The sequence below is a fragment of the Lactuca virosa genome, chromosome 2 (genome assembly GCF_052849685.1).
Source record: "Lactuca virosa cultivar CGN04683 chromosome 2, Lactuca_virosa_CGN04683_v6, whole genome shotgun sequence".
Classification (NCBI taxonomy): Eukaryota; Viridiplantae; Streptophyta; class Magnoliopsida; order Asterales; family Asteraceae; genus Lactuca; species Lactuca virosa.
This window is the reverse complement of record NC_136427.1, coordinates 286309346-286329350: the sequence shown is the minus strand read 5'-3', so window position 1 is coordinate 286329350 and position 20005 is coordinate 286309346. Positions and strand designations below refer to the sequence as shown.

The 20005-nt window shown below is 36.0% G+C and overlaps 1 protein-coding gene and 1 long non-coding RNA gene across 2 annotated transcripts; both read right to left on the bottom strand.

Moving 5' to 3' along the window:
- Positions 1–10623: 10623 nt before the first annotated feature.
- LOC145157074 (uncharacterized) lies at positions 10624–11023 on the bottom strand. Its single transcript, XR_013737075.1, has 3 exons — positions 10985–11023; positions 10809–10858; positions 10624–10715 (listed from the first exon to the last, which is right to left on the bottom strand). It is a non-coding gene; the product is annotated as an uncharacterized LOC145157074 (long non-coding RNA).
- Positions 11024–12580: 1557 nt separating this feature from the next.
- On the bottom strand, positions 12581–13196 carry LOC145157073 (17.8 kDa class I heat shock protein-like). The gene has a single exon (XM_079076218.1). The coding sequence runs from the start codon at positions 13142–13144 to the stop codon at positions 12671–12673; it is 474 nt and encodes a 157-aa protein (XP_078932344.1). The 5' UTR covers positions 13145–13196; the 3' UTR covers positions 12581–12670.
- Between the last annotated feature and the right edge of the window lie 6809 nt (positions 13197–20005).

Sequence of the window (20005 nt, the reverse complement as noted above, 5' to 3'; positions counted from 1 at the left end):
TTTTATATTAAATACTTCATATCTATGTGTAAGATGAAAGTAACTATGCACTCACTTGTTAAAGTGACGACTCGAAATTCGGACAACGTTTCGCTTCTAACAATTGTCTTTTCCTTTGACGAAATCTAGTATCATTATTACTAAGTTTTAGTTTATCATTTATTGCGACTATATATTAGTCTAGATTCATCATTAACTCAAAGTCTACTTCCATGGTCTATCAAGTAAGGAACAACCTGGTAAGATCATATTGGAGGTAGGGTCCGTTTGGTATACGAAGTATACTGTTTGGAAATCTCACTTTAAACACCTCACTAAATTACAGTCTTGACATCATCCCCGTAAGTAGATCAATCAGTATAACGATTTTGAATCACTGATAAATCTTGTTTATAGGTTCATAATAACGATAATGAACTTAAACATAAGTTATACTCAAAGTATGGTAAGCATAACTCACTCACAAGGGGTTTAGCGAGGAACCAGACTCTGCGCGGGAAGAACTTCTGAGTTGAAAGCTCTTCTTCTCGGGACCTTCTGGCGCTCCGAGACTCGTTACTAACACCTAGGAGGTTATAGGGAAATGCTTAGAGGGTTTGGTGGTGTTTGAGAGAGAATGAGTTAGAAAGGTGTGAGAAAAAGAGTGAAAAACACCTTCTATTTATAGGCTGTGAAAGTTGCGTACGCGGGGCGTACACGAAGACTATGTTGGGCGTACTCCGAGGTACGCCCATGACAGTGACAGTGTTTTATGTAACACGAAGACAACACATTTTGATGCCGTGTATTTTTAACTAACACGAAAACGAACCAATTAAAAAACGAGAAACGTGACAAGACACGAAAAGATAACATATAATTTATTTAATTAATATTTAATCATACATAACACGACAAACAAATATTAAATTATGTCAATTTCTTGTCAAATTTTGAAAACGAACACGACATCGTGTTTTTTACATTCGACACGAATACAACACGAACATAAATTTAAATTACAATTTCATCCCAATTTTGTTTCGTATCTTATATTTTTTATTATGTCACCTACCTAAATAGTAAATACAAACATCATTTCACAAATGAATCTTATCAAAGGAATTTGTAAATTTAAGTTTTTATTCCTCGATCCATTCTTTAATTCCAGACAAAACTGTTTTTTCGTATTTGATGATTAAAATAATATATATATATATATATATATATATATATGCTTAGGTTATTCTATTCTAACTAATTATTGTGCGGATATCGTATGCTATGAGAATTACTAAGAGAATAAGTTGTTTAGCAATGCGAATACGTTCAACCTTATAAAAATATCGTCATTTTCATGCATTCTCGCTAATTATTATTTATTTTTGTTCTCATACATCGTTTTTCACTCATTTTCATTCTGACAGAATTACGACCCAATAAACATTCTGACAACATTATGTGAGAAATGAGAATAATAATAATAAATGTATAATAACCTTATAGACGATTTACTTAATGAGAATGTGTGTTAATGACAATAGTTATGTAAGATTGAACGTATTTATATTATCAAACAACATATTTTCTTTATCATTCTCATAGCATACGATATCCGCACAATAATTAGTTAGAATACTTGAACCTAGCTCTCTCTCTCTCTCTGTGTATATATATATATATATATATATATATATATATATATATATATATATATATATATATGTAAAAGCATAATATTATGGTTATCAAACCAAATGCTAAAAAAAAAACAGAAACCCACCCAATAATGACACAATCACACAAACCATCTAATAATATATACTCGAAAAGTGTCCCCCGCTTTGCGGGGGTCGGAAGCCTTCAATGACGTTTTTCCGGAATCCTTCAATGTTGGTTTTTTGTTATAGTTAAATGGTACTGCGTTTAATATTCATTAGCTTCATTACCACGTTTCTGTCAACCGCAGAGTAAAAACTCAATTTCTTTTCAAAAGAAACCCGAAACCAAATTCAAAGCCTACCATACCATATCAAAGATATAGCATACACAAATAGTAATGCAAAACATAAAAAAAAACTATAGTCTCTTAGCAGTTCATGGATGAGCAAATAAAACCGTTGATTCAATAATGTGTATGTAATCCCACAACCTCTTTGTTCTCCAATCGATCCAACATCCCTTTACCCTTGTGAGAAGCATTAACCGAAAGAAAGTAAGTACAATTACCGCATTAAACATCTTACTTTCATCTCTTCTTATAAAATCATAGAAGAAGCACATTATTGAGTAGATTATGCAATATTTTTAGAATATAAAGTACATTAAACATAATTGAATTTGATTCTCAAAATACAATACCTTGATAAAAAAAATGTTGTAACAGAACAAAATGGAATTAGGATCCTATAATAATAAAAATAAAAAATAAAAACAAATAAAAAAAGTACGTTGCTAATTTTTTTGCATTTCATTAGCCCTAACTTTTTACGGAATTTAAGATCACATATGACATAATGAAGCTCTTTTTTGGCTCCATAAACGCAATATAATGATTAAAAACTATTCACAAAAGAATTACCTCAAAAACGTAAACATGTTGCTGCTGTTGTTGTTGGTGGTGGTGGTGAGGCTGGGCGACAACACCCTCTTGCATTGGGATATTTCCAGGATTCCAATCTCGAATAACAAATTCTTTGTCTCCCCCCTTCCAATCCATTTCCAGTAAAAAAAATGGACTATAATTGCAAAGAGATGGGCCTAAAACAGAAATATAGAGAAGCATAGGGAAAAATTGGTAATTCACTCAACAATGGTTTGATTGTGTTGTATTCTTTTATTCTTTTTTAATAAAGTTTACTGAGCTTTGGCTCTTTAAAAAAAACAATAATACAGTTGCGGGGTTTGTTGGATTAGTGTCTAAGTCCATAACTATATTTGGTATGTACTTGACCCGACAAGGCATGGTCCATTTGGGTTGCATGGCATCATGCACTTGGATAGACTAAATGAGAGAAATAAGACACTTATGGTTATTAATATATTATAGGTTCTAATATATTAATAATAAGAATAATAATATTTACTTAATATTGATCAAGAATTAATTTAGAATTAATTATGTGATCAAAAGAAGACTAATTAAATATATGGGTTGATTGTGTAAATCATCCATAACTTATATAGTGGGCCAAAGCTCCATGGATAATCAAGTTGGGTTAAACGCATAGGATACTCCATGGATGCTCCATGAAGGTTTCTTAACCCATGGGTCATAGAAATGAAAGGTCATGACAATTAGGGTTTACATGATGTAACCCTAATTGTAACATACTATATAAGCATCATATTATTCACCAAAATCGGCCACTAATGTGTGAAAAAGAAGGGCTAGCCGATTTCTTGAAGTGTGGATTTCTCTCTAAGTTATTCCAAGAGCATTTGATGTTGTGTGAGCCATTTGAGGTGTCACATTTGAGGCACTAGGCACTCAAGCCCCATGGAGTCAAGCTACACTACAAAAGGTATGTATTCTATCTATATTATTACCCAAGTATCTATGATTGTATGCTAGATAGGGTAATACCTTGGAATATTAGCATTTGCATGTATATTAGAGAAAACATAGATCCAAGGTATTTAGGGTTGCATGTACACCATAGGAGTGTTAGAATGCTCATAACCCAACAGGGTTGTCATAGTGACAGAGGTCCATCAGAAATCCAAAGTCAAAGTCAAAATCAATATCTATACCTATAAAAAAACCTTAGAAAGAAATTTACAGTATTGTTTTGTTATGAACTGACCTTCAGGCATCCATGATCCTCTGAAAGCATTTCTTCTTAATTTGTTACCAATTCCAGTGTAAATGGCAATCACAGCAAGAAACTTTTTGTTAGAAGATCACTTGAAGTGGTTACTAAGAAAAGCTTGACTTTTTGCTAGTGTTATTTCCATCTCAGTTTCCACAATTGTTCTCTCTAAATCCCTGAAAAAGACGATTGTAACCATGAGACAGTAAACACATCAAATTAATTCTAGAAAATAACGCAAAAAAGAAATAGGAAGACCCAAAATTTACTTGCATTCTAGGACCATTAGCTTCTCTTCAACAGTAAGAATCTTTGGTCTCTGCCATTATTAAAAAAATACAAAAACATAGTAAAAATAAGGATAAAAGGTAATCAAGGTATCTTTTTTAGTAAATTGTATGAATTGGTTGCATAACAACTTGGAAGCAATGGCAGGCCCTTGAGCTGCCAGGTGGCAAGAAGTTAAGATTGCATAAGTTCAGTCCATATGAGTTTGGATTTGTCATTAACCGTGTCTTGTGACTATGGTTTTGACGATTCATATGGATAAGAACACATACACCATAAAATCTAAGGGTCATAAGGTTTCTCTCCGATTCATGAAAATGATGGTGAGGAAACACTTCCACCAAGTAGATTTGAAGCAGATGGCAAAAGGTCTAAACAATTGAGACTATGATTACGGCATCCCTTTTCATAGTTCTGAAATTGTTTAGACACACATCCATGCTATCTAAGGAAAGGTGTATGATTTTGATAAAGTTTTATCAAAGCATCTCGTATCAGAAATCTGAACTTTGGTAAGAAAGTCAATAAAGTATTGATTTCTAGAAGTCCAGCTGATTTCTGAGTACATGTCAAAGCTAGTGGGAGCATAAGTGTTATGCTAATAATCATCATGTTAGTGGGAGCATGATAATTATTGTTAGTGTTGCAAGTTAGCAATGTTAATTATAGAAAACAAAAGTTTCAATTCGTGAGGCTGCAGGGATTGAAAAAGTTGTTTTGCTATAATTAAGGGAGAGGATATACTTCATTTCAGTTCTAAAGGCTTAGATTGAGACCTTAATCATCTTTAGTGAAGAATATATATATATATATATATATATATATATATATATATATATATATATATATATATATATATATATATATGAATTTCATGTTGGATTGGTTCAACTTAAGGAAATTCTATATATTACGTTCTCAAAATTCGATTATGATTACGGCATCCCTCTTCATAGTCAAATTTTGAAAACATGGCAAATAAAAATATTGTAGCAAAAGACTGGTCTAGAATCATGTCTTTATGTGAGACATCATGATTCGTGTACCATTTGCTTTGGGTACAGGATCGATTGCATGTGCTATAATATTTGTCATTTCTAAATTTTTCCAAATGCCCAGAGGCATTAAGAAGGGAAAAGGTCTAGAATTGGATATGACTAAAATGATTAAGCAATTGTCGAGGACAATCTGAGGTTTACCAAAGATTGGTTGCTCAGGTACAGTTGGAAGTATAGTGCTAATTTTGGAAGGACCATATTGACATATTCTGAAAAGAGGCATCTCTTGTTCAGAAGTGATAGTCAAAATGAGAATATGGAGTTGTCTCCATAGGTGGAAGTTATCTGTGTAAGATTAGAAAACTTAATGCAAGAAGCATGTCCAAAGCAATGTACTTTGAATATGAGACTTAGTTTCCATGGAGTTGATATCCATTGGAATACCTTATAATGACTGTTGACAAGTCTTTGTTACTTTGTACATATTCATTACAGGAGGGTCAGTGCATATAAGTTTAAAATCTAAACAGATTTCGATAAATGATAGGAATTTGAAATTCTCACATTTTTCGATAAGGATTTGGGAGTGTGAAATTAGAATCATTAAAATTATGTTCAATTGGTTTATTTCACAAAGTAAGGATCATAGACAAACATAGAGTGCATACTTGGTGTATGGCAAAGCTATTGTTTAGAAAAACATAGTGTACATGCTTGGAGCATGGGACAACTAGTGTTTTAAATTCAGGTATAAAGTTGATAAAACCGAAACAATGAAATAATGAGTAATCAGTATGGTGATAAATAAAAGTGGTCTATTTATATTCATAGGGTTTGATACCATATTTGATTCATTTATTCTTGTGTTTCATTTTGCATGTTTTGACTTCCAGAATAAACTAGGTCATTCTTCCTGAATGACTAAGTTATTCAAACTATCTACAGTCGGTCATATGTTGGAAGTAGATATGAATCAAGACTGTCATGGGTTGGCTTGTTGAGGTCTAAGATGTTGGACAAAGCGGTGCTACAACACTCATGAATGCTCATAAGTTCTGAGTATTGGATTCAACCCATGCTCATTTGAATCACTTCATGGATTTTATCACGAGTGATCATGAGACGATAATATCTTATATTCTTAAAACGTAGAGATATGAGTTGTTACTATGAGTTGGTTATACATTGATTGCACGAAAACGCATTGGTAACTCGATGTTATAAAACGTGCCTTTGTGTATGATTCAACAAGTAGTAGAACAAGCCATATGAGTCGAAGTTTATCCATTCCGTTTACCTTCGGGATAAAAGCGATATATGTGGGCCCCTCGATGATTTAGCGATGATACATGTGAGTGCTTGGCCAAGCCAGGACTGATTTGATTTGTTCAATCAGTCAGTCATCATGAATCGGAAATCGGGAAACAACAGATGGACATAGAGAATGATTTATAATCCATATCTCAGTCCATATGATATCTAGAATGGAGGAATATATGATCACTTATCTAATGGACAAGTCATTGAAAAAGGTCAGAGATTATCGGCAAGGTCAGAGTTCGACGGAGGATTTTGAGAGCTACGATTTCCAGTTGGTTCTTGAAGTCATACGAAATAATAGTTTTAGACTTATCCAAGTGGGAGACTGTTGGATTAGTGTCTAAGTCCATAACTATATTTGGTATGTACTTGACCCGACCAGGCATGGTCTATTTGGGTTGCATGGCATCATGCACTTGGATAGACTAAATGAGAGAAATAAGACACTTATGGTTATTAATATATTATAGGTTCTAATATATTAATAATAAGAATAATAATATTTAATTAGTATTGATCAAGAATTAATTTAGAATTAATTATGTGATCAAAAGAAGACTAATTAAATATATGGGTTGATTGTGTAAATCATCCATAACTTATATAGTGGGCCAAAGCTCCATGGATAATCAAGTTGGGTAAAACCCATAGGATACTCCATGGATGCTCCATGGAGGTTACTTAACCCATGGGTCATAGAAATGAAAGGTCATGACAATTAGGGTTTACATGATGTAATCCTAATTGTAACATACTATATAAGCATCATATTATTCACCAAAATCGGCCACTAATGTGTTAAAAAGAAGGGCTAGCCGATTTCTTGAAGTGTGGATTTCTCTCTAAGTTATTCCAAGAGCATTTGATGTTGTGTGAGCCATTTGAGGTGTCACATTTGAGGCACAAGGCACTCAAGCCCCATTGGGTCAAGCTACACTACAAAAGGTATGTATTCTATCTATATTATTACCCAAGTATCTATGATTGTATGCTAGATAGGGTAATACCTTGGAATATTAGCATTTGCATGTATATTAGAGAAAACATAGATCCAAGGTATTTAGGGTTGCATGTACACCATAGGAGTGTTAGAATGCTCATAACCCAACAATGGTATCAGAGCCTAGGGCTGTTTTCAATTATACTTGATGCAACTTATTTTTCAAGGCTGAGAATCTGTCTAGACAGAAAACGCGACGAGTTCTGGCCATAAACTCGACGAGTTCATGTGTTAAGGCATGAACTCGACGAGTTTCCTATAAGAACTCAACGAGTTTGTGTCCCAGACAGCATATCTTCGACTGTTTTGGCTGGAATTGGACTAGGAACATTACCATAAGTTGTTTTTGAACTTATAAACTTGTTTTTGATGTGGTAATGTTCATGCTAATCCAATTTCAAAGATAATTGTCAATAGATTCATGTTTTGTATTAGTTTAAGTGTTATGCTAATTACATGAAAAAGTTTGATTCCAATTATCTTGTTCATATGAGTTGCTTAGATTAATAGAAAAGTTTGATTGATTATGTGTTGTTGATCCATTTTAATCTAAGAGTGGATTCTAAAATGTGTTTGTGTAACTTGTCCTCAAGTTACATGAAAAGTCACATTAAAGTTTCTTAAAACTCATAAAAGTTGGCAAAGGTTACACAATGAAGAGTCTTGTCTTCATTGAATGGTTTTATGACTCCATAACTTGTCCTCAAGTTATGGAGGTTCAAGAGTCACTTCATTAAGTAATAAAATATGTAACCTTAATTAATTCCATAAGTTACAAAATAAAGAAAAGTTACATTCTTTTATTAGTTTAAAGTCTTCCATAACTTGTCCTCAAGTTATGGAACTTGAAGAGTCTTTTAATTAAAACTACTTTAAACACATAAGTTATGGAATTAATTAGTTTTGAATAGTTTCAAAACTTGCCCTCAATTTTTGGAATTTGAAAAGTTTTCACTTATGAATACTTTAATTCCAAGTTAGCCCTTAGAATTTTAAAAGTTAAAATTCAACCCTTATACTTTATAATATTATAAGTTAATAATATATATATATATATATATATATATATATATATATATATATATATATATATATGTATAAGAGTAAAGTCAGTCTTACCATTAGTAGGCCTCATTCACGAAGCCGGTCTATAAGGGGGGTATAAGGTTACTGCCTATAAAATGGCAGTTTAATGGGTGTCTACTCTCACCCACCGCTTCCTTGACTGGTGGAGGGTCGTTAGCCGAACGGGTAGGACAAAGACTATAATTCTCCCTTCATTAAAAGTATTAATGATAAATACTAAGTAACTAAACACTTATAAATTCCCAATCTTAGTTACTTAGGAAAATGTGAATAAGGTGCTAATCCATGAAATTACACTTTGCACTTTGTTTAAGCCGTTAGTGGAGCGTGTGTGGTTAACCGGCACACTAACCTGGACTTAACAAGGTAGGCAAAGGGTAACTTAATGTTTATCATAGTATCGATGGAGCGTGTGTGGTTAACCGACACATCGATTGAGGGGTAAACACTTAAGGGTACCAAGTAATTTGCATGGTTACTTCACACCTTGTTTTGTGATCCTCGGCATCCCAGTCACAAAACCTGAAGGGCACACTCGAGATTGAAACATGCCATTGAAAAGTTCAATGAATCTCAAAAGATCTAGGAGTTTCAAATCCAATTAAAACCTAATAATACATTTCGTTTATCTTGGTGGAAATTGGTGAATCGTCATTCACCTACCTTCAAATATTTTATAGCTTGGATTACGGCATCCCTCTTCTAAGTTATAAAATAGTTTGTTGGGTCCTAGCCTTAATATTTCATATTGGGTGTCATATTAAGGACTTTAGATCAACTATCTTGAATATCTCCCAAAAGATGTCTAAGTTCAGACATCTATGATCTTCCCAAATCTCTTAGAACTTTACTTCTTTCACCTCCTCCAGTTATTCTCCCTAACCCACAAGTTCTTGAAATGTTCAAGGTCACTCAAGCCCTATTGGCAAGGCAAGGTCTAGGTGTGATCACATCTTGGAGATGAAGTCACATATTGACAAGTCGGGAGAGTTGGGTGTAAAAGCCTTGAGAAAGTTGGTTGTTCAGTCACTTTCTAAGTCACATAGTGAGTTCCTTTGGGACTCCTATGAAACAGACTATGACAAGACCCTTAATGATCTTATCTATTTGCTTGGTACTGCTGAATCAGCAATGATTTGGAAGGCTAGTAAAGCAAATTTGATTAGAAGATCGACTTCCCAAAACGTTATGGACAGGGACAATAGTGACACAGGAAATCCAGAAAAGCATTCTCTTCCCAATGGAAAGGGATTGGCCATAGTCAACTTGGTTGACCAAATGGTAAAGAGAAAGGCTAAGTCTGAGATAGTCCCATGTACTATTACCTAAGGGTCCATATGTTTCTATTGCCAAAGGAAGGGGCTTTGGTTACGAAGCTGCCAAACTTACCTAAGGATGGTAAAGTCAATGAGTTTGACTTTATTTCAGGTAAAGTCCATTGTCTAAGTCTATTAAGTTCCTACTTGGAGATTCTTATTACATGATGTGACTGGGTCACATGTTGATGTTATAAGAATCAAAGAAAAGAGAGAAAGCTTAAAGGAAGTATATGCTGATTCTGATCACGAAGATGGACTTCGATCGCATCAGAATTTTTGAGTTGTTACTTAGGAGTTATGACTCATTGCTTAGGAATAGATAACAACAAGGTTTTCATATGGATTGTAAGGATGAGTTTTTCTGCAAAGTTTTTTAAAATAAAAGCAAATTTTTGATTTTATTTATTTTAAGTATCCTTACAATGGCATTTGTGAAAAAAAAATTTGTTGCTTATATGATTCCATTGCTAGTAATATAGGAAAATGGTTTTGATTCTTTCATTTGTGGTAGTGTCTAAATTTACCAAATAAGGAAAGTTTCTCATCACCCAAGTTTAAATTGGACCGAAACTTGGAATCATGCAAGTTGTATAGTATGATGAATGAGAATTTTCATCTTTGGAAAATTAAGACTAATTCCTTGTTCACATGTATATATTAGTCAAGGGAAGGACAAAGGGATCGGGTACACTTGGGTATGTGCTGTTCAGGTCCACCACAAAGAATATTCGTCATGATCGGGTACACTTGGGTGAAAGCATTTCTTCTTAATTTGTTACCAATTCCAGTGTAAATGGCAATCACAGCAAGAAACTTTTTGTTAGAAGATCACTTGAAGTGGTTACTAAGAAAAGCTTGACTTTTTGCTAGTGTTATTTCCATCTCAGTTTCCACAATTGTTCTCTCTAAATCCCTGAAAAAGACGATTGTACCCATGAGACAGTAAACACATCAAATTAATTCTAGAAAATAACGCAAAAAAGAAATAGGAAGACCCAAAATTTACTTGCATTCTAGGACCATTAGCTTCTCTTCAACAGTAAGAATCTTTGGTCTCTGCCATTATTAAAAAAATACAAAAACATAGTAAAAATAAGGATAAAAGGTAATCAAGGTATCTTTTTTAATAAATTGTACGAATTCATGATGAATTATCAAGATTCATAAGTTACAAAAACATACCTGGGAAGAATTCTTAATGAGTAGATTAGATAATAGTGTTTTGTTCAGGATGTTGCCACAACCTGGTAAGATGAAGCATAAACATTTCTCATATCCATTGTCAAATACTGATTATGATGTAATTAGTAATCTTTAATTTAAGAGATGGAAAATGAAAAACACATCTACCATAGCTATCCTGTAGTAACTTATGTAGTTCATACCAATCATCAAATCCCTAAATTATGATTTCAGCAAACAGAAGCCAAATTGCATACAAACCTTCAGAAAATAAAAGGATCAGAAGTCTTTTTTTTTAAAGAAAAACAACTAATATAAGATTTTCCATATTATATTTTACAAAGTAATCTATAATACCTTTCAAAAATATAGTTTGTACAATCAAAATCTTTGTTGAAATCTACTGTAATCTGTGGAGATTGGATCATGTGCCATTCCAGATTGAAAGTACACCCACAAGCTTCCCTAATACTCATTACTCATTTCTTTCTCTATTCCGTTTTCTTCTTTGTTGCCTATCAAACAAACGACACAAACACCCCTATGAATCGTTAAAGAAGCACAATCCCAAACATTTCAAATCCTGTCAACAACAACACTATCAAATTCTGTCACAAACAAATCCAAACAATCCATTTTGTTCCATTTCTGTTGAAATAAATAAAAAAAACAACAAAAAGAAAAAGAAGAAGAGGATCAGGGGAGCTACCGGAGCAGACCCCATTGACGCACCTGCCCAACCTCTCTCTTTTTCCTCCATCTTTTTCCTCCATCACAGTTGAGGCGGAGGCAGGGCGGTGGTGCTTTTCTGGAAGAAGCAAACACGAAATAGTAACGATGGAGAACCGGGGGAGACGATGAAGAAAGAGAAGTGTATGATTTGGAGCAGAGACTGAACCGCGTCCGGCTCCACTGCGCCGAAAGACGACGTACAAAACGCAGGGCATCCATGGAGAAGCCGAGATAATGACGGTGGGAGAAGGAAAGACAGCGAGAGAGAGAGAGAGAGAGAGAGAGAGAGAGAGCCGATACTGGATGTAGAAGGTCCTTCCAGGTAGAAAGAGGCGGTGGAATGTGGATCGGTGGGAATGTGGGATTAAAGTAACCCAGGTATACTAACTAAAATAACCAACATAAGTATGGGGACCAAAATCGACAAAAAATGGGCAAGTTTACTGTTACTTTTCTTCAGAACTTTAATATATAGTATATAATAAGCATAATGTGATGGTATTTTTTTTTGACAGAGAACTTCACTAATAAAGGTTTCTCGACCAGTTTTCGAGCACCGACTACTTCTCCGCTGCAAACATGAGACTTTGCCTCATGAAGTCACTGTAGGCAAACCTCGATGGCCACAAGACCTGAATATTACTAAAATTTAAACATAGCTCAATAGATTATTCATTATATTTTATACATGCCTAACCAAGTGTGGTTAGCATAATATCATGGTTATCAACACAAATGCCAAAAAAAAATCTAATTCTAAACGACGGATGTTATAGAAGAGTAAGAAGACCATATATTAACAAATTAGAGCAAACAAGTCAATACAACATTATCGTATAGAAATCAGATTACATCATCTTAAACGAGGACAACAATTCAACAACACAATTTCTTAACTTATGCAATTATTAAACATACTTAATACTCATAATATATTAGCAGCTCGGTAAATCCTTAACCACTAATGTCAATAGATTTCACTTCCGGCTTCTTCTCTTCCGCCTTGGGCACGGTCACTGTCAACACGCCGTTCTCCATGCTAGCTTTCACCTCTTCCAGTTTTGCACTTTCCGGCAGCCTGAACCTCCTCAAGAACTTCCCGGAGCTCCTCTCAACCCTATGCCACTTGTCGTTCTTCTCCTCATGTTCCCTGCTCCTCTCTTCGCTTATCTGCAACACCCTTCCTTCTTCAACCTCCACCTTCACCTCCTCTTTCTTCAGCCCTGGCAAGTCCGCTTTGAAAATGTGGGCCTCCGGCATCTCCTTCCAGTCGATTCTGGCGTTGGCGATTGCTGCTGTTTCACGTGATGATTCGGGAAGGTTGATGAGAGCACTGGAAAGGCTCTGGAAAAGGTCCCAGATGTCGAGAGAGAAGGGATAGAATACGTTGCTTCTCCTGCCTGTAAAGAAGCTTGGAATGATCGACATGGCTGAAGCTTTTGACGATTGATCTAATATTGTGACACTATGATATCGAAAGTTCTCTTGTCTCTTGATGTATGGAGGTTGACCGGTGATTATTATTTATAGGAGGGAAAAGCCGAAAAGGTGATCGAGTGGGACAGGAATTTCTAGGCTCATCTTGAAGCTTGTTGAGACTCGGATGTCTCAAACTCTCTAGAACTTCAAAGTGAAACATGGAAATAGGCCTCTTTAACTGGCCAAATGGATCAATAAGAATTTATATTAGGCCCATATGTAGTGGCATTTTATGATTTTACCTGGTTATTTGATTTAGGGAAAACTCCAAAAAAGTCCTAAAATTTTACCCTAATTTACGAAAAAGTCCCAAACTAAAATTTGTTTACGAAAAAGCATGAATTACCGGTAAAAATGGCGATTTGACCCATTTTTCCCGGTTTACCGGTTTTATTACTTACATGTTTCACTAAAGTCCCATTATTTTACTCTAATTTGCGAATAAGTCCCAAAATAAAATTTACTGATGATTTGGCCCTTTTCTTCATGTAACATACATTTTATCGGTTTCATTGCAGACTTAGACACCTAGTCATTAAATTAGCTGATAAGATGAATACGATGAGTTATATAATGTCACATTTACTGTAAAATTTGATACCTATCTCATCGGATCATTTATGACTATGTATCTACGTCAGCAATGAAACCAATAAAATATGTGTGTCCAAGAAAAAAGGGCAGAAAATGAGTTGATGTCTGATGAGATGGATATATTGGGTTATGATATCGCAATAATTATACATATATTTCGAGTGATATTTATGTATTTTTAGCTATATTTTGGTATGATTTAAGATAAAAGGTACTTATAAAGTTTGAAATTCCATTTTACAGCTAAAAATCATTTCTGAAGAAAAAGGAGAAGAAAATGTGCAAAAATCCGCAAAAAGAAGTGAAAGAAATTACACGAAGAAAAACGAGATCAAAAAGTCAAAGAATTCAAAAATAGCCGCGTTGGAAAGACGAGAAAACAAAATAAAAATATAAAAAAAAGAATTTAAATTAATTAATGAGGTTTAATTAAAATAAATTATTGGGAATTAATTATTTAATTTCTAAATAATTTATATTAATTAAATTAATTTAATTTAATTTAATTTGCAAAAGAAAAAAAAAGAAAAAAAAATTAAAAGAAACAAAACTCGGAATGAGCCCAAATTCGGAGCCCAAAACCTGGAGCCCAAACCCGGAGCCCAAGTCTCGATTCGCGACCCTGACCCAGATCCGGAAAAGGCTAGACCCGAAGTCCGAAAGATCCTACACGCGTCCACATACACTCACAGCCATATCCGATTATTCTGATCCGGTACCCGGCTCCGATCCGGGTTAGGATCCGCGCTTTTTATCGCTCATGACGTCATTCGTGACGTCATTCAAGCGATCCATGAACAGACTTCGATCCAGGCTCCGACCCGACTCCGATTCGTTTCCTCTCACATAAAGTCCGCGTGTCGACCCGTTCCGACTTGGTTTCCGACCCATAATTCGATCCGGTACTGTTCAATAGCTAAACGACGTCGTTTTATGCTCCAGATTTGCCAATTCCGATTCCATTCCATTTTTAACCATTTTTTCTCCACTTTTTCCTATTTTAAACCCATTCCTTTCCAACCAATACTCAATAATTCACCACCTTTAAACTTTCCAACCTTTTATTCCCATCTTTTTAATTCTTTTGAATTCTTTTTCATTAGATCCAATCTCAATTTATTTCTTTTTGGTATTTAATTCTCCCAATTTTTACTATAAATACCACCATTTTTCACCAAAAAAAAAAAGAAAAGAAAAGAGAAGACATTGCAATTATGCATTTTGATACACAAATTTCTTCCAACCTTTGAACCAAATTTCTACAATTGGGGATTCAAGAGTCAAAGATCTAAGGAATTGAAGATTGCAGTGGCATTAGGGACTACATTGGGTTTGTTTTATCGAAATGTTTAACATTCTCAATATGTTTTCTATGTATGTTGTAACTTTAATTATGGGCTAAAATTCCCTTTGCTTTCACTTGGATAATGAAACCTTGAAAATATGATTTGATTTATATTATTCGGATATTAATTGTTATTTATTTTATCATGCATATTTGATCATTTATTTTTATACGTTGAATTTTTGTAATTAATTTTCCTATAACTAAGTTAATATTTTTAAAGGATCAATTTAAATATATTATCTTGAATCATAAATTTTTCATGACCATTGATATTTATGACTAGTGATGGACAAAATCCTAGGATTAGGTAAAATAAAATACTAAAAATTTAACATGTATATTTTGTATCGTATGACCAACTTACGATTCTTATTAGTTTTACGACCACTAAAATTAATAGTTTGATCAAATGTTTGCATGATACGAATTAATTATTGTTAATAAAATTGTTAATTGCATGACAATTGTTTTTAATTATTTTTATTATCAAAACGGTAAAAAATTAGATCATGATTTTTAACCAATTTTAGAAATCGGTAAATAACTAATAATATTCATTGCACTTAATATAAATCATTCATTACTAAAAGGTGGAATTAAATCTAAGTGAAAGCATCCTTATCATTCTTGATTCTTAAAAACCAATTCTTGTTCTATATTTATTTTTACACTTTAATCGTTAAAATTCTCATTATTTGTCTTGTTACTAAAAATTCCCCCAAGTTACTTATCTTTTAAGTTAATTAGCGACAAATAGTCTAAACGTAAATCATACTCGTTTCCCCAAGTGTTCGACATCCGTTCTTACCATTGCTATATTACAACTCAATTAGGTACACTTGCCTAAGTCGTGTAGTAAATTCTAGCATCGGTAATTTCAACCCTATAAATTTAAGACTAGAGTGAATTTTTACACATTAGGTTACATAAGATTAGATAGACAATTTGATATTTCTTATAAACGTAAAAAATAACGCAGTTGTTGTTAGTTTATGTAATTATTGTAGTCTTCGTTGGATGCATTTTATGTTCCAAAAAGATATACAAAACATCAAGATATCAAGTTTTTTGCTAAACATAACATTATCCATCTCATCATCTCATTTAATGACTAGGCATCTGCTACCACATTGGCCTTGCCGGGATATAGCGAATTTCGCACTCGTAGTCGCTGAATAGCTCTACCCATCGCCACTGTCTCATGTTTAACTCCTTCTGATCAAAGATATGCTGCAAGCTCTTATGGTCGGTGAAGATAGTGCACTTAGTTCCATAGAGATAATGTCTCCATATCTTTAACGCAAAGACCACTGCTCTCAACTCTAAATCGTGAGTTGTGTAATTGACTTCGTGTGTTTTCAACTGCCTCGAGGCATAGGCGATAACCATTCCTCGTTGCATGAGCACACAGCCTAGGCCCTGATTGGATGCATCACAGTAGACAACGAAGTCTTCTGTCCCTTCGGGCAGGGACAAGACAGGCGCGCTGCACAGGGCCTGCTTCAATGTTTGAAACGTCGTGTCTTGCTTGACTCCCCAACTAAAGGTTACACCTTTTTGTGTCAGGGTAGTTAAAGGCTTAGCGATTCTGGAGAAGTTCTGGATGAACCTGCGATAATAGCCCGCGAGACCCAAGAATTGCCGGATTTCTGTGGGTGTCTTTGGTGCAGACCAATTCTCTATCGCTTTGATCTTTGAAGGGTCCACGTGTATGCCTTCCTTGCTAACCACGTGACCGAGGAAATTCACCTTCCTGATCCAGAACTCACACTTTGAAAATTTTGCATATAGCTTCTCCGCCCTTAATGTTTCCAGCACCTGCCTCAAGTGCTGTTTATGATCATTCTCACTCCGAGAATAGACAAGTATATCGTCGATGAACACTTTCACGAACTTGTCCAGGAAAGGGCGGCACACTCGATTCATCAGGTCCATGAATATTGCCAGTGCGTTGGTCAGACCAAAGGGCATTACTATAAATTCATAGTGTCCATAGCGAGTTCGGAATGCTGTCTTGGGCATATCATTCTTGTGAACTCGCAACTGATGGTACCCTGATCTCAGATCTATCTTTGAGAAATAACTGGCTCCCTGAAGTTGGTCGAAGAGATCGTCGATTCTGGGTAAGGGATATCGGTTCTTGATGGTCAGTTTGTTCAGTTCTCGGTAGTCAATGCACATCCGAAAGGATCCATCTTTCTTTTTCACGAATAAGATCGGAGCTCCCCAAGGTGAGGAACTCGGCCTTATGAATCCTTTGCTGATCAGCTCATTGAGCTGGCTGGATAACTCTTGCATTTCCACTGGCGCTAAACGGTAAGGAGACTTAGCTACTGGAGTAGCTCCGGGGATCAAGTCAATGCGAAACTCGACTTGACGCTCGGGAGGGATTCCTGGGAGATCTTCAGGGAAGAGATCAGGAAAGTTGCAGACTTCGGGGATGCTATCGAGGTCTTTACCCTTCTGTGTCTCATCAACAACATGAGCTAGAAACGCATGACATTCCTTCCACAGGTACTTCTGAGCTTTGATGCACGAGATGATACGGAGGTTCGAACTGAGTTTATCACCGTAAATCAGGAGGGTTTCACCAGAGGGAAGATTGAGACGGATGGATTTTTTGAAGCAAAGGATATCAGCACGATTGGGGCTTAACCAATCCATACCGATAATGACATCGAAACTCTTAATGGAGACAGGCATAAGGTCAATGGAAAAAGAATGATTGTCTAAGGTAAGAGTACAGCCTTTGAATATGTCGTTCGTGCTCTCTTTCTTTCCGTTAGCCATCTCGACGGTGAATGTTTCAGTTAGAGGTTGGGATTTACATTTGATTAGGTGTTTGAATGCATGACTAACAAAACTCCTTTTCGCACCAGAATCGAAAAGAATGCATGCATAAGAGTTGTCAAGGAGGAACGTACCCGTAACAACGGTAGGATCAACGACCGCTTCCTCCTGGCCCATTGCCAGCACCCTTACTGCATTGCCACCTGCTGTTGCCTTGGGACAATCTCTCTTGAAGTGCCCAACCTCTCCACAGCCATAATAGGATTGACCAGCACCTGCCCCAGGAGCCTGATTGGTTGGTTGGACTGGTCCTTTGCAGAATCGGGCTGTGTGTCCCTTCTTGCCACAGCTGGTGCACGACATCTCTCGGCACTGTCCCTGATGATGGTAGTTGCACTTGTTGCACAAAGGTAGTTTTCCAGCATAGCGAGTGGGGTTTGTTGGAGTAACGGGGACTGCAGCAGGATTAGTAGTAGGAGTAGTAGCAGCGTGGACTGCCACTATTTGTTGTTTCTTGGAGGGCTCCTGCGAAGACTGACCCTTCCGTTTGTTACCAAACTTCTTCTTCTTCCCACCGCTTTCCTTTTATGGTTCGGAGACAGCTGCCACCTCATCCATATCGATTCCATGATCGATTAAAGTCTGTGCCAGATCCTTGGCGCTTTCGAATGTAGTCGGTCTAGCAGCCAAGACATTCCCTTTGGTTGGTTGCGTCAGTCCCCAAATGTACCTCTCGATTTTCTTGCTTTACGGGGTGACCATTCCCGGACAGAGAAGAGCCAGATCACAAAATCTAGCGGTGTAGGCAGCGATGTCGGAACCCTTAATTTTCAAATTCCAGAGTTCGTGCTCCAACTTTTGCACTTCGCCCCTCGGGCAGTATTCCGCAAGCATGAGTTCCTTTAGTCTTTCCCAACCCATGGCATTAGCCACCGGCAGGGTTAGGGTTTTGACTCGACCATTCCACCAGGTCAAAGCTCTGTCGGTGAAAGTGAAGGCGGCGAACTTCACCTTGTTGGCTTCGGAACAGGCGCAAATTTCGAAGATGGATTCGATCTTCTCGAACCATCGAGTCAGAGCGATGACACCTCCATTCCCGTCGAAGGACTTGGGTTTTGCAGTCATGAAGTCGTTGTAGGAACACTCCTTTTGATGTCCCTGACTTCCATCTTGTCTTTGTGGGTCGATTCCACCTCCAGCCCCACCAGCATTCACTTGTGCCATTGCTTCAGTCACGACGACTGTAACTGCTGCCTGAAACATGACGGGGTCGAACTGAGGAGGTGGTGGTGGTGGCGGAGTGTTGTCATTTCTTCTGATGGGTCTTGGTCGGGAGGCATCTTTCTCTAGAAACAATCAGGAAGAAGAGGATGGTAAGTCCTCAATATATATGAAACAAGATATATCTCATCCTCATAACAAAAGTGTTCTACCAAGCGATAAGCACAGAAACGTTACTAACACAAGTAAGTTATCGCTTAAGAAGGAAGAGGTAGCAACACTTGGAATGAATCTATATACTGAATTTGGCTCTAGCTAAAATAATCCTATAGTATTTTATGTGGGATGTTTTTGGTAAGTTTTAGGTCTGCTGTAACACCACAGTCACTCCCAAGCACATGTTGGTCATGTCTCGAATGAATATAGTTGATCAGGCTATGTTGACCCTAGACATGATTACATAACTGCCCAGGTTTAACCGCGGCGTTCCAACATCCAAATACTTTTTGTTTTGATCTGCTAATGACACGAATTCTGTTATGTATGCATGCTCGTATACTTTTTATAAAAATACTTATATTTTTGAAAGTATACTTTTAGTGTAGAGCACTTAGACCCCTTAGTGTTTATAGTTGTATACCACGTAAGGTTCGGTATACTGGTTCGATATACTAGTTCGCTATAAACAAGGGCTCTAATACCAATCTGTCACACCCCAAAACCAGAATGACGGAAACGTTCAGGGGTGGAGGACGTCATGTGTAGCATCACAACCAATGAATAATAGCAATCATAGCAACACAACCATTACAGTGAATACTTAAATAAAAATGTTTACATCAGTTTGGAACTTTGTC

What these genes read in the sequence shown, in the direction of transcription:
- LOC145157073 (XM_079076218.1), bottom strand. Translation starts at nt 13,144, where the DNA reads ATGTCGATCATTCCAAGCTTCTTTACAGGCAGGAGAAGCAACGTATTC.